At 50.4% G+C, this 20,054-nt stretch overlaps 1 protein-coding gene and 1 non-coding gene across 2 annotated transcripts in view; one reads left to right on the top strand and one right to left on the bottom strand.

Annotated features, from left to right (window-relative positions):
* The window catches only part of ANO2 (anoctamin 2), a 347,746-nt gene that overhangs the window by 77,927 nt on the left and 249,765 nt on the right, over positions 1–20,054 (top strand). Inside the window, exons 5-7 of the mRNA XM_057557057.1 lie at positions 13,063–13,214; positions 16,515–16,569; positions 18,911–18,962. Coding sequence (XP_057413040.1) covers positions 13,063–13,214; positions 16,515–16,569; positions 18,911–18,962 — 259 coding nt within the window. The remainder of the gene's footprint in view (positions 1–13,062; positions 13,215–16,514; positions 16,570–18,910; positions 18,963–20,054) is intronic.
* Positions 15,975–16,047, bottom strand: TRNAG-GCC (transfer RNA glycine (anticodon GCC)). Its single transcript has one exon. It is a non-coding gene; the product is annotated as a tRNA-Gly (tRNA).

Raw genomic sequence — 20,054 nt, forward strand, 5'->3', positions numbered from 1 at the left:
GCCCACCCAGCTTCAGGGGCCACTCAGCCAGGCCAGGACCCGAGCACCTCTTCCGTCTCAGTTATCCAGATGTGAGGCTTGGATTAGTAAGGTTTCTCTAGAGAAACAGAACTAACAGGATATGTGTATGTACATATATTTTAGATATATATATATACTTATTATGAGGAATTGGCCCAGGAGAGTATGCAGGCTGGGAGGCCCCGTGGTCTGCTGCTGGCAAAGGTGGAGCCCCAGGGGAGCTGACGGTGTAAGTTCCAGTCCAAATGCCAGTAGGCTCGTGCCCAAGAAGAGCCGATGTTTCAGTTTGAATCTGAAGGCAGGGAAAGGCTGGTGTCCAGGTCAGCAGGCAGAAGGAGTCCCCTCTTACTTGCAGGAAGGTCAGGCTTTTTATTCTGTTCAGGTCTTCAGCCGATTGAACGAGGCCCACCCACATTGCAGAGGGCCGTCTTTTTCATTCAGACTACCCATTCAGATGTTAATCTCATCGGAAAACACCCTCAGAGACACACCCAAAAGAACGTTCAACCCAATGTCTAGGCACCCCTGTGGCCCAGTCAAGCTGACACGTGAACTTAGCCATCTCAAGGCTTGTACTTTATTTTATTTTATTTTATTTTATTTTATTTTGGCTGTGTTGGGTCTTCATTGCTGCACGCGGGCGTTCTCTAGTTGCAGTGAGCAGGGGCTACTCTTCTTTCCTGTGCATGGGCTTCTCATTGCGGTGGCTTCTCTTGTTGCAGAGCACGGGCTCTAGGCACATGGGCTTCAGTAGTTGTGGCACGTGGGCTCAGTAGTTGTGGCTCGCGGGCTGTAGAGCACAGGCTCAGTCGTTGTGGCGCACGGGCTCAGTTGCTCTGCGGCATGTGGGGTCTTGGACCAGGGCTCGAACCCATGTCTCCTGCATTGGCAGGTGGATTCTTAACCACTGTGCCACCAGGGGAGCCCAAAACTTGTACTTTTAAGGCCTGTAATCCTCTTTGTAGTGGGTTGAGTAGTGGTGTCCAAAAAAGACATGTCACAGTCCTAAGCCTGGAATTTGTGAATTTGATCTTATTTGGAAAAAGGGTCTTTGCAGATATAATTAGTTAAGGATCTCGAGAAGAGCTCATCCTGGACTTAGTGGGGGGACTCGATTCCAGTGACAGGTGTCGTTATAAGAGAAAGAGATTTGAGGCACACAGACACGGGGGAGAAGGCCACGTGAAGACAGGGGCAGAGACTGGGGCGATGCGGTCCTGAGCCGAGGAATGCCTGGGGCCATCAAAGGCGGGAAGAGGCAAGGAGCCCTTTTCCCTTAGAGCCTTTGGAGGGAACACAGCCCTGCCGAAATCTTGATTTCCGACTTGTGGCTTTCACGACTGTGAGAACGTAAACTTCTACTGCTTCAAGCCGCCCAGTTTGTGGCAGTTTGTTACGGCAGCCGTAGGAAACTATTACAGTGTTCCTCTGGGCAGGAGAGCAATAAGTAGACAGTCCTAGACCTGGTTCCCCGATAGGCCTGTTGGCTTGCTCTGCATCCCAAAAATCCACTTTGCATCTTCTAAGATTGCTTGAAATAGGCTTGCTCACTTCTTGATGCTGGGTTTTGGGGGTGTTTAGAGGAGTCTTTGTACAAGCGTCCTTCTGCATCTCCTTGGATGTCTCACATTCCGTCCGGCTTTGATGAGATTGGAGAGTCTAGGCGAGGCTCAATTTAGCACGGATTGTGGAAGGACACTCACTGTGGCTAAGAAGAGCTGCTTATTCAGTTCAACAACTGTTTTTCCATTTATAGTTCTGTTTCTAAGGATGACTGTTGGTTTAAGTGAAAACTTCTGCCTTGGTAAGAGGTATCTGTAAATAAGGATGTTAGCATGTTTTAAAGCTTGAAACATTTCATCATTTTTACCTTTGACTTTGAGGAGAAAGGTTCATAAAACCACTCTCGATGATCAGTCAGTGATCAATCAGAACAAAATATCTGAAAATGAAAAATCTTGTAACCATAGATATAAGTTGATAAATAGATAATTAAATGAATTGAGTTTTAAATATAGCTAATGCTTCCTATGTGCTGTGTGCTTTGGTAAGAACCTTACGTGCATTATTTGTTTTTATCCTCACAACAACAGTGTGAAGTAGGTACTAGCTTTAGCCCCATTTTATAGATGAGGAAACTGAGGCTCAGAGAGTTTAGTAAACTTATCTGAGGTCACACAGTTTCAAGGAGGTAGATCGAGGACTCAAACTCATTTTGTCTGACTCCAAAGCCGTGCTCCTACCCTCTCACTTTAGTGAAGAATCTCTACCTGGGCTGGAGGTGGCATGGTCTCAAAGTGTACTACTGTAGAATGATAGCTTTTTGTTTAAAAAAATTTCCATGGTCTGACAAACTGTAGAAACACTAAATATTAAAATTTATCTGACCAATTAAAAGTTCTAAAAACCCTGCAGTAAAGGAAATGGTTCAACTTCGTTCAGCCCTTTTCCTGCCGAATGCCTGTTCATATCTTGGGGAACCGGTGGTCTGTAGAATGTGCTCTGCAATAATCCTAGGCTGGAGTGAACCAGAGCTGTAGCTTTTCACACTGGTCAGTTGTGGATGGGACCTCCCGTTGCTGTCACTGCCTCTCCCCAGGCATTTGTTCTTAATGGCGATGCAGCCGAGAGGGTCGGGTTTATACTTGATATCTTTATATGGGCTTTTTGGTGTCTGCTCTTTGATTGCCATTTAAATAGGCTGGAAAGAGCGCAGAACACTTTGACTTACAGTTTTTTGTTTTCCGTAATGCTTCTCATCTTCAAAATTCAGAAAAAAATTAATCGGTGCCGCCTCCATGCCGTTGTTTCCCTGCGGAACCTGAGCTGGCTCCTGGCCAACTTCCGGACACGCACCCAGGCCTGGCAAGACCGCAGGCCACGGGCTGTTAGCTGACAGACCTGTCTCAGGGCTCACAGACAGGGATGCCCAAAATAGGAAAACGTGTAATGGGAAATGAACTTGAATTTTTAAAATTAACTTGTTTTTAGGCTCCTGATTGAAAAAAATTGAAAGAGAAGTGGCGCTTTTCTTTTTGAAAGCCTCAAGTCATGTCCAGCTGAACTGGGGCAGCTCCTGCCAGACGGGCTGGCTGGGACCTGGACCCTGGACCCTGTGCAGGTGGCGCTGAGAGCAGAGGGCAGTGGATAGAATTTGTCATCCAGTGTCGGGCCCTTCTGAGGGTGAGAGAGCTGCTAATAATCACGCCAGGATGACAGCAGTAAGCCAGGACTGCTGGGTAACTGGGCTCCTCAGTAGGAGACGTGGGAGTGGGCTGCCTCCGTGGGTGGATGGGGGGCGCCTGCGGGAGGGGAGAGGGAGAGAAGGAGGAGGAGGCGGGCAGCTTCTGGCGCCTGGAGCTCACAGTTTTCAGAAACTTGGCAGGCTGGTCTTTGCGCCATTGATGATTGAAATTGGCCATGCTGGGCGTATTTACACCACGGAAATCAGTGAAGGTTGCAAATCAGCCGCTCGACCCTCCACACCCAGGTGGTTGGTGAGCGTTTACCAGCTTGCAGTGGATCAGAGCCCCAGGAATGGGGACGGGTGCGCAGCCAGAGTGCCACCATGGACCAGAGCTGTCCCGTGTGGGGACAGGCCGGAACCCGAGGGTGTCCTGTGATCCCAGCCGTGGATGTTAAAGGGCTACTGGTCGGACAGGGGCTGGGAATGACAGTGTCTCCGCAGGGCCTCTAAATGGATGCTGTGTCTGTCACCTCTGACACAGAAAGGAACTTCCCACCACTGCCCACTTCGGCACTCCGCCCCAGGCACACCGATCCTCCAAAATACCAAGCCTGTTTCCCTCTCAGGGCCTTTTGCTTGCCCTTCCCTCTGCCTGGGGACCTCAGATACTGCAGGACGCACTCTCCCACCTCAACAGGGTCTCTGCCCGGACAGACATCCCCGACCGCCCTGTGTGAAGCGGACCTCTGTCTCTCTCCATCCTCCTTCTCTTGTTTTTTTCTTTCTAACACTCAGCGCTGCTGGATACTGAGTAGCATATTTGTATCTTTGTTTTATTATCCCCATCGGCACTACACTGGAAGCTCCAGGAGGGCAGGGGGGTTTCACCCTGTCGGCAGCACCTAGAACAGGGCCTGGTACAGAGCAAGCACTAAATCAGTATTTGTTAATGAATGAACAAATGGATCACACGTACCAGGCCTGATCCATTGGTGGCGGCTTACTGGAGAGAGACGCTGAGACGGGTTCTGGGGCTCCATCCAAGGGCATTGGAGGGAGTGCTGTGATCCCTCAGGGCTGTCTGTAAGGTCGGGGGAGCTAGCACCGTGGTACATGTACCATAGCGGCCGTCCCTGGTCTGGGTCCTCAGTAGCCCCTTCAGTTACCAAAAGCATTTAGGAAGAGTCTAATTGTACCCGGAATGGCTGTGTATAAGAGGTCCTAGCCCCTTGAAAGGTCACATTTTTCATCCACCCACCCATCCGTCCATCCATCCATCCACCCAGTGAATAGTTACTGAGTATCACTGTGTCTGAGATACTCTGCTGATGGCAGGTGATGCAGTGGTGACTACAACTGGTCCTGGCCCCATGTGGCTTCGGCGTGGGGAGGATTCAGAAGTCAAGTAGCTGTTTATGAGCTTGGAGGCACCAACAGAAGAGAAAGAGCAGGACAGACAAAGAGCCAACCCGAGAGACCAATTTTGATGGGGGCCAGGGTGCAAGAAGGGGCCATCTGAACCGAGACCAGAGGGCTGGGTAGGAGTTTACCAGCTGGGGGAGCAGGTGAGAACCTTCCTGGGCGAGGGAAAGGCATGTCCTCCAGCCCCAAGGTAAGAAAACCCCGGCCTGTGCGGGGAAGTGGGAGGAGGCGAGGCCAGTGTGCGTGCAGCGTGGAGACTGCGGGCGAGGGGGTGGGGTGGGGTGGGGGCTGGGCCTGTGGAAGGAGGCAGGAGGCATGGCTCAGAAGGCGCTTGTCAGCCATGTAAGTAGTTTGGAGTTTCTTCCACATCTTAAAAGTCAGCAAACATTCATTCATGTGTAGAGGACATACTGAAACAGAATTAAAAACCATAAGTGAATCCAGAGTTAGACCTCAGAGGATGTGCATTTTGTGAATATGTCACTGGCTGCGTTGGGCGTGGCCGCGGATGGGAAATGGACCCGTAGGTGCTGGTGGGGTTGGAGGGACTGAGGAGCTCCTGTTCTTGGTGCGCCCACAGAGGCTCCTTTGGGCTCCAGTTTGCAGCTGAGCTTAGTGGCTCCTGGTGCTGCTTGCATTTGGATTGGTGGGTGGTGTAACACTCACTCGCGTGGGTAACTGGGCTTGTGCACGGAACTCCTCAGATCCGGGTTCGGTGCGTGCACGTCTGCGTGCATCCCTCCCCCTGCCTGTCCCATCAGGCGCCTACGGGGCATGAGAACAGCGGACCTATTCTGCTGCATCTTTAGCTTCTCTTCCTCATAAGTTCTTTAGTCCGGAGGCGTCCACTCCGGTCCGGCTTGCAGAGGCACCTTCCACGCTGTTTGGCTTCCCTGTGTGTCTGAGCCTTTTGAAATGAAAGGTGAGCAGGTGATCATCTTCAGCTCAGTCAACCCTCAGTTGCCCAGTGACCAGAGGTGCAGAGGAAAGCACAGAAACGTTGAAAGGGGAAGACAGTCTGGATTAGTGTCTGTTGGGCCGTAGGGTGTAAGCAGACACACATGCTCACAGCTGGGCTTGCTCTCCACCTTTACGCCCGGTTGCTGCTTTTCCTGCTGACTTTTCCTACGAGTTGCAGAAAGAGGCCCTCTTAGATCACTGCAGATGAGGGACTCACGGATAATCAAGATTATTTTATTTAGATCTCATATGGTTATTCCCTTCCCTTGATCTTTGGGGGGGATCATTGGATCTCCTAGTGTTTGCGTGACATCGGGTATGCTAGTAAAACTTTCTGTGCCTGTTTCTTTACCTGTAAAATGGGGACAGCAGCCTGTATCTGTCCATGATAGACAATCACTGCAGCCTCAGTGCCTTGCATCCTGGGAAGGAACATGATTCCAATGCAGGAAGGAAACAAATTAGCCCTGAGACCGCACTGCCGTGCCCCTCTGGAGGAGAGAGGCTGAGGGAGACGGAGGAAGAAAGAAGAAAAGAAGGCCTTTCAGTAAACCTCTTAGCTTGTGACAATGAGGCCAAAGCGGACTTTTATGAGAACCACATTTGAGCCCTGGAATAAAAAATAAGAACAACATACTTTAAAAGTTATTTATGATTTTAAGCACATGAAAGGCGTATCGTGTACCCGGGGAGGGCGTAATGGGGAACAGCTGGTGAACATGTGTCTCGCCGTTTCTGAGGATGTTCCTCATTCTCCACTGTCCAAGAATAACAGTAATAACGCTGCTGCTGCTGATTGTATTAACAATACTAAAGAGGATCGGGGCGCCTTTCGTGGACCCTGTGGAACACGGGGGAAGAGCCGGGCTGCTGGGCTTGGTGGGGGCGGAGAGGGAGCTCCGGCCTTCTGCCTTCTCGGGGACCACGCAGCCCTTCCAAGGATCCGAGGTTTAAGAAGAGAGCCTGGATAAGGGGAGTCAGGAAACCTGGGTTCCGAGGCCTGGTTTCACCCCTGACGCTGGCAATTCCCTGCCCCTCTGAGTCTCAGCTTCCCTGTCTGTAACGTAGCGAGGCTAACACTGCTGGGTGGGCCGGGCTTGCCGAGTCTTCTGGACCCTGGTGACGTGGAGCCTGTGGGATCCCAGGGTGAGCATCCTGTGCGTGGAGGGGTCCTCCTCATCGCCGTGCTTCTTCAGCTTCTGGCACAATCAACCAGTCAAGCCCCAGGCTCAGCGCCTGGCACCCAGGAGGCGCCCAGGCGTGTCTGTGCTGAGAACGAATGTGTCTTTTTCATTAAATGTCTAAAGCCAAGGAAGGTTACACTTGGATGGTACTTTCAAAGCCATTTAGTCAAGTTCTGTCTTTTATGATTTGCGAAGTGGGTCTGGAGCGGGGCTCAGCCTCAGGCTAATTATGCCCACTGGTGAGCGGACCCCAGGACCCTACCCAACGCCCCTCGAATGGTGAGCTCTCCATCCTGGCTGGTGGGGAGAGGGGCTGTTCCCAACCCTTGCAGATGGGTTTTCTCCAGCGTCCGGTAGCTTCCTCCCACCCCGCTGCCCAGTGCTCCAGGAGGACTGTCTGCAGGCTTCTTCACAAACCTCTCTCCCCTTGGCTGTGCTGTCCTGGGAGCTCTGGTTGCCCTGGTCTCCCCAGACCTACAGCTAAGGCTCCTCAGCCCAGGGAGTGTGTGGGCCTCCACCTGTTTCCCCTTCCTGCCCCGCAGCCCTGGACCTCTCTCTAGGCGGTGAGCTGGAGCGATCCCAGGAGTCACCATTTTCATTTCCTGTCTCTCAGGAACTCGTTACTTCTCAGTGTCCAGTATCTTGAAAACTGCTTTCTTAGTCTGTTTGGGCTGCTCTAACAAAATACCACAGACTAGGGAGGCTTGTACACAACAGAACTTTACTTCTCACAGTTCTTCTGGGGGCTGGAAGTCTGAGACCAGGATACCAGCATGGTTGGGCGAGAGCCCCCTTCCTGGTTCGTAGCTGGCACTTTCTTGCTGTGTCCTCACATGGCGGAAGGGGCTGGGAGCTCTCTGGAGTCTATTTTATAGGGGCACCAATCGCATTCACAAGGGCACCACCCTCATGACCTAATCACCTCCCAAAGGCCCCACCGTCCAATAGCCATCACGCTGGGCATCAGGATTCAGGATATGAATTTTGCAGGGACACAAACATTCCGACCAGAGCAACCATTATTTCATGTTTTGTTTTTCCTCTGGGTGTTTTGGTTGGTTCAGGTGGGGTAAATATGGTCCCTGTTACTCCATCCTAGTGGGAAGTGGAAGTTCCCCAATTCTCTCTTTAGAGATGAAGAATCTGAGAGGGAGAGCCACTTGCCCAGGGTTACACAGTTCGTTAGCATCAGCAAGGACCAGGACCCAGGTCATTCACTCCGTAGACATTAACGTGCTCCTCCTGTGTGCCAGGCACACAGGGCGTGCTCCCTGCTCCCCAGATGCCCACAGTCTGCTGGGGAGACAGACGCGTGAACCACAAGTTAGAGAAGAGTGTGGCAAACGTTAGGACACAGGTATTCGTTCACAGGATGCTAAGGAAGCATGACAGCAGGCGAGTGGCTAAGGAGGGTTTCCTGGGAAAGCTGGTACTTGAGCCCAGTGGAGGAGGAGAAGGAGGGTAATTCAGGTGGAGAGGGAGGGGAGAAGTTCCAGGCATAGGTACGACACGTGCAAAGGCACAGAGGCAGGAAGCAGGTCCTTTGTCCTCCAAGCTTAGCATCCATGGTAGCGTGCACGGGGCCGCCGGCCGTGTTTGACTGTGGGCATGGGCCGTGTGTCTGCCCGGGTGTGTGTGTAGGGCCTCCATCAGGGCTGTGGGGTGGAGGTGGCCTTGACGGTTCTGGTGGGACTCTGGCCTTTGGCACCGTTTACTTTTTTCCTGGAGGTAAACGATGCTCTTTGTAGGGCTTTTGAGCACCCTCTCCCCATCAAGGAACAGTCAGAATTTATTCTGGTACCATTCCTGGTCCCTCCAAGGACATGCCACAGGCCCCATTCCCCTTAGACCGGTTCTGTGGGGAGCTCTGCCAGACCCACTGCTAAGAAAAGGTTCAAGAGCAGCTTGGAGGTGCTCAGCTAACCTTCTTCCAGGACGAGGCCCTGGGGCAGGTGCTGGTTGTTAATCCGCATGGATTGAATACAGGTCCTCCTGGCCTCTGCCAGGACTGGGCAGCCCCGCGCGCCCTTGCAGCTGGTGGGGACAGGCCGGGAGACCTTTCGGCCGGCCAGTGGCTTTGGGCTGTGGCTTTATTCTCCATCATGGTTTCTTTCTACCAGGGCCTGTTACCTGAGGACTGTTCTGTCCCCAGCCTGGGCTCCTGCAGTGGCAGCAACTGCTGTCATCAATGCTGGGTCCCCAGAGATTTATCATTCGTTTGTTTAACCATAGGGGATGGTTTGGACAGTGTCCTGCCTTCGTGGAGATTGTTTAGTGGGGCGGCTGGACATGAATCAAATAATCATTCACATAAATATAAAATCACAACTGTGATAAGTGCTGTGAAGGAGAGGCATTTGGGCCCTCGGAATGCTGTGAAGATGGGACTTGCTCTTGTCTGGAAGCCAAGAAAGACTTCCCCCAGGAAGTGACAACGGAGTGAGAACTCCAGTGTGAACAGAGGTTGGTGAGGGGGAGGGAGAAGGCGAAGGGTGTAGAGTACTAAAAATACTGCCCGAGGCTGGTGTCTGGGTGCTGTGAGCAGGGGACCGTGGGGCAAGGAAAAGGTGGAGACTTCTACAGGGCCCCCAGGCTGTGTGGAGAATTTTGGTTTTCATCATAAGAGCAATGGGTAATGGTTGAAGACTTCTCCGCAGGGAGGTGACATGATCAGATTTTTGCTTCAGAAACATCACTCTGGCTCCAGCGTGGAGACCAAATTAGAGGTGGACAGAAGTAGGGTTGCCAGATAAAATACAGGATGCCTAGTTAAATCCAAACTTCAAATAAACAATGAGTACTTTGTTTAGTATCAACGTAAGTATGTCCTAAATACTGCAGCGGACATACTTATACAAAAAAATTATTGTGGCTCTAGTATAATTTTTTTATGTAAGTATGCCCTCCAGTTGTCTTTTTTAATGAAAAAATTGTTTCATTAGAAGTTAAAATTTATTGTTTACCTCAAATTCACATTTAACCGGACTTCTTGCATTTTTATTTGTTAAATCTGGCCGCCCTAAGCAAGAGAGGTGGGAAGCCAGTTATTGCTGTAGTTGAAGCCTCCTTAGACTAGGAAACCAGAGGTGGACATGGGGAGAAGTGGACAAAGGAGAAACACCCTTGGTCGGTCCAAGTCTGTCGTTCCAAGGCATCTAGGATGCAGAGCCAGTCAACTTCCCTCCTGCTCTGAAACTTGAATTGCCACGCACACGCCCTTTAAAGACGCATGGTTACGGGTATGGTGAACACGCTGCAGGACACGTGCCCGGTTGGAACCTGCCCTAAATGACCTATGAGATGTGTTGGGACAGGGTGAAGGGGTCATCTTTCTGCCCCTGTCCCTCCAGGCCCAAGGATGCCCCAGAGGTGAGCTCTCTGCATCTAAGTGACCGATGGCAGGAGGGTCAAGAGCTTTATGACAGTAGGGGCAGTAGAGCAAGTTGCACACTGTTTTTCCCCGATGATCACTCACGTCGTGGCAGAGGAAGAGTAAAGTGAAGCAGCCAAGGTCGCAGGCTCTGCCACGAGGTTCCGAGGCTCCAGCACTTATTATCTGGTTGACGCGCTCTGTGTGATCTTGACTGAGATTCTTAACCCCTCTCGGTTTTTAGAGGCACGTCTTTAAGATTAGTGCTGATGTACGTCAAGCCAGGTGCGTAGGAGATGCTTAGAAATGGTCTGTGCTCCCAGAAGTAAACGGTCCCCTCGTGTCAGAAGGCTGGCTCCTTCTTTGTGCAGAACCCCACCTGATGAATTTCTTGATTCACAGCTCTGATGTTGTCCTTGTTCACACCCTTCACTGACTTCCTGTTGCCTCATGCAGCGGGATCTCCATGCACTGGTCTCCGCGTGCCTTTCTGCCGTGAACCGTCACGATTCCCCCATCAGAACCTGAGCACCAAAGAACCAGGCTGTGAACCTTTCTTAAATCCAGCTTGAACTTTTTTACTTTTTTTGTTAGCTTGGAATGTCTTTGCTGATATCTGTTCGAGCCTTATTCATTGAAAGTATGTATGAGGTGAGGTTAATAGAAGTATGATCAAAGAAGATAAAACACGTGTAGAGGCTAAAATAAATGCCCATCACTAGGGAAGTGACTAACAAATTAGAACTCGTGCCCACTGTGTCATATGGTGCCTTCACGAAGGTAGTTCTACGTGGACTGACCTGGAAAGACATGTACCCGGGATATATTGCTAAACGAGAAAAGCAAATTGTAGAATTATACGATCGTACCTGTGAAGTATGATCACAGGTGTGTTTGGAAAGGGATTCAGTTACATACAATATGTGTGGAGAGAGTCAGTATAAAACATACTCCAAATTGTGAATGGAGATTTCCTCTGGAGTGGAGGAGGGGATGGGATTGGAAGTGAAAGGAAGCTGTTAACGTTAGTTAATATACGTTTTGGTTTTGGTCTCTTTTTTCTTTTTTTTTTTTGGCCACGCCGCACGGCATGTGGGATCTTAGTTCCCTGGCCAGGGATTGAACCCGTGCCCCCTGCAGTGGGAGCATGGAGACTTAACCACTAGACCGCCAGGGAAGTCCCTGGTTTTGGTTTCTTTGTTTACTAGAACTGTGTTAATTTTGTGATTGAAATTAAGTCAAAATGCATAGAAAAATGTATCAGAAGAAATAAATAAACTGGGCTTATGTTTCAGTTGTTAGATTGGGGAGGTTCTCCCCCTTCCCACTGATTATCATGATTTTATTAAAGAACAAAAAAACAAAAGGAGGTTACCTTTCTGTTCAAGTCCCAACAGAAATGCTGCTCTCCTTAGGAAGCACTTTTCCGATTCTTCAGCTGGATGTGCTGTCTCCTTTCTTTGAGCCCTCAAAGCATTTTGAGTATCTTGTGGCATTTATCTCCATCGATATTACAAGTGTTTTGTACATGTTTTACAGCCTCTGTAGATTTAAGCATCTTAAGGATATCTTGATAGAGAACACAACCGGCTTTCAGGTCGGAGGATCCGGATGTGGGCCTTCTTCTGGTCATCTACCGCAGCAGGACAAATTAGCCCCAGCTTAGTCAGTAAGACACAGCCATTTTATTCTGTCTTATGAATTTTTGCTCAGTATCTTGAGCAGAGCTAGACGGGGTGATTCTTCTCCACGTGGTGTTGACTGGGGTCACTTGGTGGTATTTGGCTTGGGGTTGAACTAGACAGGAAGGTCCAAGAAAGCCTCCCTCACACGCCTGATGCTTGGCAGGGTAGGCGGAAGGTGGGGCTCAACCTCGTCCTTTCCCTGAGTGCTCTCCGCATGTCTCCTCAGACTTGCTGCAGGCGGCTCAGAGCTTCAAGAGACCAAGGAAGACCAAGGCAGAAGCTGCCCATCTTCTTAAAGGGTGGAACTGGCATAGTGTCCCTTCTGCTGCGCTGGTCAGGCAGCCCCAGAGCCCACCCAGACTTAAGGGGGTGGAAACAGAGATGCCACCTCTTGAATGGAGAAGTCGTGTAAAAAATTTTGTGGCCATTAATCCACCAGAGCATTGCTATGACAAGTACAACCTCTGTGTCTCAATGACAACATCCGTAAATTAGAAAGACCAGAAGCTATAATGTATGCAGACGCACTCTGTACGTTAGGAAAAACCATAGGTATTATAAATACCAGTGATTATCTTGGTACTAACGCAGTGCTTTACTCAAGGCAGGTACTCACTAGGTGCTTAGTACTTTGAAAGCAGACTCATTTATCAGATATCTCCTAAGAAGAGCACAAGAGAAGTGATGCTGGATCGTCACGTAGGGGCGTGGTCTGGTTGTAGAGTGCAGACTTGGGATTGGGTTGACATGAGTTAGATCCAAGCAGCCGCCCAGCTACTATCTGTGTGACCTTTGTTGACTCATCTCACCTTTTTGAGCCTTAATTTCCTCCTCATTAACAGGAGAGTAATATTATCTAGCTGGCTGGGTGCAGTGTGCATTGGAGCTCATTTGAGTAAAGCCCTTAGTATGGTGACGGTCACACAGTAGGTCTTCTGTGATGATATAACAAAGATGTATAGAAAGTTTGGACTCCTTTCAAACTGCGCTCCTCCTTCCCTGCACTGGCCACCTCCATTCGCACAAACAGTTGAGGGGGTTTACCGCCTTGTGAAAGCAGGAGAGGAAGGAGAGGAAGGGCAGAACCCTCCTGCTGGCTTCTCCAGTCTCGTCCTTTCCCAAGAGTGTCCCCTACGGGGGGAATCTGAGCCCCCTGCAGCTCTGGCTGTGAGTCCTTCTCCTCTGAGTGTTGGACGCGGCCTCCTTCTCACACCCGTGGCTTTGCCTTCGTAGACGTACGTGATCAAGTCAGAAGGCAGCATCACGAAGACGTTCAACAAGATCCTGCAGAAGCTGAGTGCACCCCTGAAGCCCCGAGTGCCCGAGCACAGTAACAACAGGATGAAAAACCTGTCCTATCCGTTCTCCAGGGAGAAAATGTACCTGTGAGTATTGGGACTCTGGAGGTGGGGTTGTGTGGGGGATGGGAAGGGACCTCAAGCACCACTTGGTGCCTCGGCTCAGGAGCTGAGTGCCCGGGTGCCTGGGGGATGGGGGAGGAAGCCTGCTCTCAGGGTGGAATACTCCCTGTGTCTGCCTTCCCACTCCCTGTCCCTGAGCGAGATGATCGCAGATAGCTCCTGAATATTCATCCCGTGGCTTCTGGGAAAACCTGCCATTTCAGTCACTTCGCATGATGGATGGAGATTCAGGGAGCAGACAACCAGAAACTTCGGGACTCTGTGAGCAAAGTGGTCCAATACCTGTTTACCTTCCGCGGGGAGACCACTCTGCTCTGTTCCCAGTCTAACAGGGTTTCAAGATATTGTGATAATCCAGAGAGACGGTGGATGAAGCTTCTGGACGTCTGTCTTCTCAGCTGCCAGCTCGTGCCCTCACTGACCCGGAGGAGGGGAGGGAATCAGTTTTCTTCTCAGGGATGCCCTTTTGGGAAGCCTTTGGAAGGGGGAGTCGTAGTTGGGAAGTGGGAGATGCAGAAGCCAAACACTTATTCTGTTTTAGGAGCTAATGATAAAATAAGAAACTATCAAGAGTGATAAGAGAATCGAGTGAGAGAGGGAAAGGAATGGGCTTGGAAAGGAAGAAAAGATACAGGATCTTTGCTTTTGGAGGAGATGGCATTGATGGGCTGTGTTTCTCCCATTCACTGGGTACCATCTCTACCCATCTTTGCCATGTTAGATAACAATTCTGTACACATGCATATGCTCCCTCATTGAATTCTTACCCCTCAACGATTCTGGTACCAATTCTGGTCACCAGTTCCAATGTGTGTGTGGGTTTTCCCGCACCACCAAGAAATTCTCCGACACCAGCTGGGTGCCCTACAATTCACCTCAATTCTGACACTGTTTACCTGGAAATAGCATCAGATTGCTCAGGCTGAGGGCTCAGTGTCACAAGACTGCCCCGCACTTCAGATGCCTAAGCAAGTCCAGGTTGTGACCTGTGCTTCTGACCGACTGGCTACAAGTCAGAGGTTCTCACGACCCCCTCCTTGCGTTCGACTAATTTGCTAGAGTGGCTCACAGAACTCAGGAAACCAGTTTACTCGCTAGATTACCGGTTTATTATAAAGGATGTTAAAGGATACAAATCAACAGCCAGGTGAAGAGATACATAAGGCGAGGTCCCAAACAAAGGAGCTTCTGTCCTCGTGAGTTTTGGGCTCAGCGTGAAAGCGTTTTGATTCACCAACCCAGAAGCTCTTCAAAGCACATCCTTTTGGATTCTTATGGAGGTTTCATTCCATAGGTGTGATTGATCAAATCATTGGCCGTTGGTGATTGATTCAACTTCCAGTCCCGCTCTGCTCCCCGGAAATCAGCGGGTAGGACTGAAAGTTCCAACCCTCTACTCCTGGTGGTTTCCCTGGCAACCAGCCCTATCTTTAGCGGCTTTCCAAAAGTCACCTCATTAACATAAACTCACTGGTGGTTGAAAGGGGCTTGTTATGAGTATCATGACACTCCTGTCACCTTTATGGCTCTGAAGCAATTTCAGGAATTGAGGACAGGAGACCAAATACTATAACAAAAGATGCTCTTATGGCTCAGAAAATGCTCGATGGCTCTTATGGCTCAGAAAATTCCAAGGGCTTGGGAAGCTGTGAGCACAGTGGATGAAGACCAAAATATATACTTGTTATAAATCACAGTGTCGCACTCCCATTGTGAAGCGGCCGTCCAGATATAACTATCCCTCTATTATGGAGAGGAAACCAAGGTCCAGGATCTGTCCAAGGTCATGAGAGCTTAAGTGGCTGCACTGGGATTGGCGTGTTGACCTCCTGGCCGGCTGTTGTTTTTGCAGTCTGTGCGTCCTCCGCATCTCCCCTTCCTTGGGCCCTTTCTCCACACCGGCGCTGGCATCTGACCTGCCACCTCCCACACAGCTCCATTCACTCAGCTTCTGTGATCCTTCCAGGCCACTTCTTCACCCCCAGCCAGAATATGCTTTCCATCCTCTGAGTTTTCATAGCAATGGTCTGCATGTGGTCACGTTCTCCTCTGCATCAATTGCTTGGAAACACCCCACCCCCCATCCCCAGTGGCTGGGCTCCCAGGGGGCCGGGGGCATGGTTCAGGTGTGTGTGTGCCCTCCAGCACATGCCCTAAGGACAGTCACACAGGTGTTATTTTTTTTTTTAACATCTTTATTGGAGTATAATTGCTTTACAATGGTGTGCTAGTTTCTGCTGTATAACAAAGTGAATCAGCTCTACGTATACATATATCCCCATATCCCCTCCCTCTTGCGTCTCCCTCCCACCCTCCCTATCCCACCCCTCTAGGTGGTCACAAAGCACCGAGCTGATCTCCCTGTGCCGTACGGCTGCTTCCCACTAGCTATCTGTTTTACATTTGGTCGTGTGTATATGTCCCTGCCACTCTCTCACTTCGTCCCAGCTTCCCCTACCCGTCCCCGTGTCCTCAAGTCCATTCTCTGCATGTGTGTCTTTATTCCACACAGGTGTTTTTTTGAGTGAAAGGTCAACATTTGAAGTTTACAACAGACACAGGTCTTGCATAATTGGGAGTTGGGTATCTAACTGATGCGGCAACATTAAATGAAAATTTGAGAAACAGTTGTAACCCCAGTATCCTGAAACTGCACTCTTTTCTGTTGTCGTGTCTTGTTTTTTCTTTTTCCCCAGCCGTGCCACGCGGCTTGCAGGATCTTAGTTCCCTGACCAGGGATTGAACCTGGGCCCTCGGCAGTGGCAATGCTGAGTCCTAACCACTGGACCGCCAGGGAGTTCCCCGTTGTTGTGTTTTTACTGTCTTTGTCCGCGCACAGGAATCCTTTTTATATACTTTCATTTTTAAAACTTATCATAGTATAATGTTTTTCTATCATAGTCTAACTTTTTCTACAGTATTTCTAAAGTTTTCATAATTATAATTTTCAACGGCTGTATGATAATCCATTCTTTAGGTTTTGGAATTGCGTCTTAGCTCCATAGTCTTTGTGATAAGTAAGTTTGCAATGAACATTTTAATTTATGGACCTTTTTGTTCCACTGAATTTATTTTCCCAGTGATACATTTCTATGATAAGTTTTCAGAATTACTGGGTCAGAAAGAGTGTAAACGTTGTGAGAGTGTGTGTCTCTTACACATCTTGCTATGTTGCTTTCTAGAGGTTTGCTCTGGGCCTGGGGTGACAGTAGTCCCAGAACAGGGATAATGAAATGAATTGACCTGCTTTCTTGGTGTCGCCAGGTACAACATCCAGGACAAGGACACCTTCTTTGATAATGCTACCCGTAGCCGCATTGTAAGTAAAACCGGTTAACCAGGTGCTTAACCAGGTGTGGTGGGCTCGGGAGGGGGAGAGGAAGCCTGAATCCCCTTTGGCAGGGCATCTCTCGCCCTCCCTGCTGCCTCCTATCATCCTTTGCTGGGAGTTGCCTAGCAACTGGAAGGAGCATCCAGGAGCTTCCCAATCCCAGTATCGAAATAGCCAACAACTCTTCTCACTCTTGGCTTGAGAGGGGGGTCTCATCTTCATGGTTCTCCACCCAGGCCCTTCTTGGAATCACAAAAGCAGGGAATATCAGAGCTGGGGGGGACTTTCAGCTAGTCAGGTGACCCCCTTGCTTGACGGTTGAGGAAACTGAGGCTCTGAGATGCAATGAATTGAAAAAAATTCAGGCAGATCGTTTGTGTCCAAATGAGGGCTCATTGCTGGGCTGCTGAGTTTCTTTCTTCATCCCCAAAGAAGTCCTGCGCGTTGCTGTCACAGGGAATGCTAGAGCTGGGCAGTTTGTCCAAGGACAGAATTACCAGCCCATTCAATAGGAAGCCAACATTTGTGACTGTAGCCATTCTTCTACTGTCTTTTTGCCTTTTGAAGTCAAGGTTTTGGATTTTGCAGGGTGATTGATTCCAGTGAAAATCTACATAGGGCCTGGGCCCTGCGGCCCCAGTCTGAGCTGTAGGGCATCTCTGTTCACTGATCCATTTATCCCCTCCCCACCTGGAGAGCATCCAGCTTATGGACAGAAGAAGGGAGAGAAAAAGGGGCTCAAGGAACGCTGGTCACTTAGGCCACAGTGGAAACATGGCAGCATGTTTCCATTGATCCCTAGGAAAGAACTTAAGTTTCAGCAGAATGAGGAATAAAAGTTAGGTACCTAGAGGACTTCCAAGCCAGCAGGGTGATGAGAAGGGTAAGAAGGGGCAGGTGATTGGAAGAAGACGCAGAACATTTCCAAGTCATGCTGAAAACACGGCCCTGACTCTTTGCTTGCAGGATGGGCAAGAAAACACCTCAGGTCCCTTCGCCTAGTGTTCTAGCAAGATTTAACACGGGCATATGATTTCTTTTATCTTCCTACAGAAAAAAGTGTAAACTTCCCATTGTTTTAGTTGATGATGTTACAAGCTGTAAGTCTCCCCACAGCTTGGGTCCCACGACTGGGGGGGACATTATAGGGCATTGTGGAAATTACCCGATAATTGCGAAGTGCTTGTAAAATAATAGACTGCCATATAAATGCTGTTCCTAATTATCACTGCAGTTGAATACTGCACTATATTATAAGTGAATTAAACATTCTTGGGCCCCATTCTGCTGGAAGTTATTTATTTACCACTCCCTCTAGGTCTGTGGCTGGAATGTGGGAGTGTAAATGATGATGGAGTAACACATCTTTTCTCGTTCTGGAAGCTTCTTCCTTCCCCTCCTGCCCTTTTCCCAGTCTACCGCACACTGTGACGGGGGGAGAAAAGGACCTTGCGTTTTGTCCTGGGGTCTGCTCTGCCCTGGGCTTTGGTCTGAGGACCTCGCCTGCATCTCCCTGTGCCCCCTTCCCTCTGGGCATCTGGGCAGCCCAGCTGTCTGTCCCAACGCCGACTTCCTTCCTGGAGCCGGGAGCAGGCTTGAGACCCCTTGGAGGGCACTAGTTGGCCTGCAGGTTTACTCTGCCCTGGGTCCCTGCTTCCTTGGCTGGGACGCTCTCAGCACCCCGCCCTCCTGAGTGAGCGACAGGGTCCCTGCAGGCCCCGCAGTCGGGGCTGTTGACCTGTTGATGTGCAGTGGTCACCGAGCAGCAGCCTGCCGTGTGTCCAGGATGCGCTATGACGCTTGGAGTCTTGAGGATGTGTGGGACCTGCTCTGACTGGGGAGGCATGATAAGGACTTGGGGGAAAAGCAGAGAAGTGATAGCACCAAGGACCAAGATGTAGGTGGCCCTTTTCTAGTTGCCAAAGCACTTTCATGGGTCCCCAAAGCAGCTCTGAGAGACAGTTCCATTGCAGGGGGGCCCACGGGCCCTCAGGACCTGCAGGGAGCTCGCTCAGGACCCCTCAGCGGCAGGGCACTGTCGGGGCTGGTGGGGAGGGCACGCCCCCCCTTGCCTTCCCTCCCGGCTTCCTCCTGGGCCCTCCAGAGGGATGTGAGTCTGGGCTCCCCTTCCCTCCTGTAACTGCAGTCAACTTATAGGCTTTTCTTTATTTTGCGGGGCGGGGTGGCAAACGGGGGGTGTGTGCCTGAGGGGGTTAGATGCTTTGTTGGAATGTCCGTGAGCTGGGCACATGCCTGCCCATCCTCGCCCCCGGGCTGGGGACGCACCATGTGGCCCAGACGTTCACAGCCGAACTGTCGTCTGTTTTAGGTACGCGAGATCCTGAAGCGCACCACCTGCTCTGGAGCCAACAACATGATGGGTAAGGACCCTCCCACCGGGGGCTGTGCTGACAGGGGCTGGGGCGCCAGGGAGACTGAGAACAAGACAAACAGACGCCCATGTGGAGGGGGCACCCTGCCTGCCCCCATTCCTCATGGGGCTGGGGCTGCCCCCTGACCTTCACCCCGGGTCTCTGTCCTTCCTCTCCTTTCCCTGGATCCTTGCTGACACCTTTCACTTGATCCCGAAAATTCAGCTCCTCTCTCTTCACAGTCTCCAAAAGGTTTTAATAACCACCCAAATCATGGCAGCTTTTTATTCGTTTGTTTTTAAGAAGAAAGGCATCTTCGAGGCCTTTTAGTCCAAGCCCCTCACTTGATGTCTAAAAAACTGACTCCCAGAGAGGGTGAATTAGTCTGCTGGTACCTCTTCTGAGTTCAGCATCCTTGTCACCACTAAACCTGTCTGGCTAAACCTGTCTGCCTTGTGGTTTGGTTTTTGAACCTGGGGGTGTTTGTGTTTGAAGCAGGACCCTCAGTGTTTGGGAGCTTGCAGTATAAGGCAGGCGGTCCGGATGCTGACGGGTGGTGGAGGGGACACAGGCGGGGGTGATACGCTGAGCTTAGGTCCACGCGCGGTGTCCACACGATCCCCCTGCAGGTGGAACACTCTTTCCAAAGGGGCTGCTGTCACTCATCACTCAGAACACACCCTGGGGTGACACACCTTTGGCTTTTGAGGCAGCTTTTCGTTGAAAAGAGTCATTTAGAGGCAAGTCTAGGGAATAAAGTAGGCCGTCAAGCTGAGGAACAATAACCACGATGGCAGTAATAATAGCTAACGTTGGAGAGTTTATGTGGGGTCCATATGCTGCCTCAGGACTGAGGGAAGGGGCTGAAGAGGGAATCAGAGCAGGTGCTGTGTTGTGACAGTATCATAGAACAGTGTGGGACCTCTCAAGGGGGCGACTGTATATGACTCTGATGTATTCATCTCACGACAGAATTTTAAATACCACTCCAGTGTTAAAAAATCAAATCTTCTACATGGTGTTGTCTGTCTGGAGCACGGTGCTGATGAGACGAGACTCTGAGTGAGTGAGGTGGGGCATTGGCCCCTCAGTCCCATGGGA

The sequence above is a fragment of the Balaenoptera acutorostrata genome, chromosome 11 (genome assembly GCF_949987535.1).
Source record: "Balaenoptera acutorostrata chromosome 11, mBalAcu1.1, whole genome shotgun sequence".
Taxonomy (NCBI): domain Eukaryota; kingdom Metazoa; phylum Chordata; class Mammalia; order Artiodactyla; family Balaenopteridae; genus Balaenoptera; species Balaenoptera acutorostrata.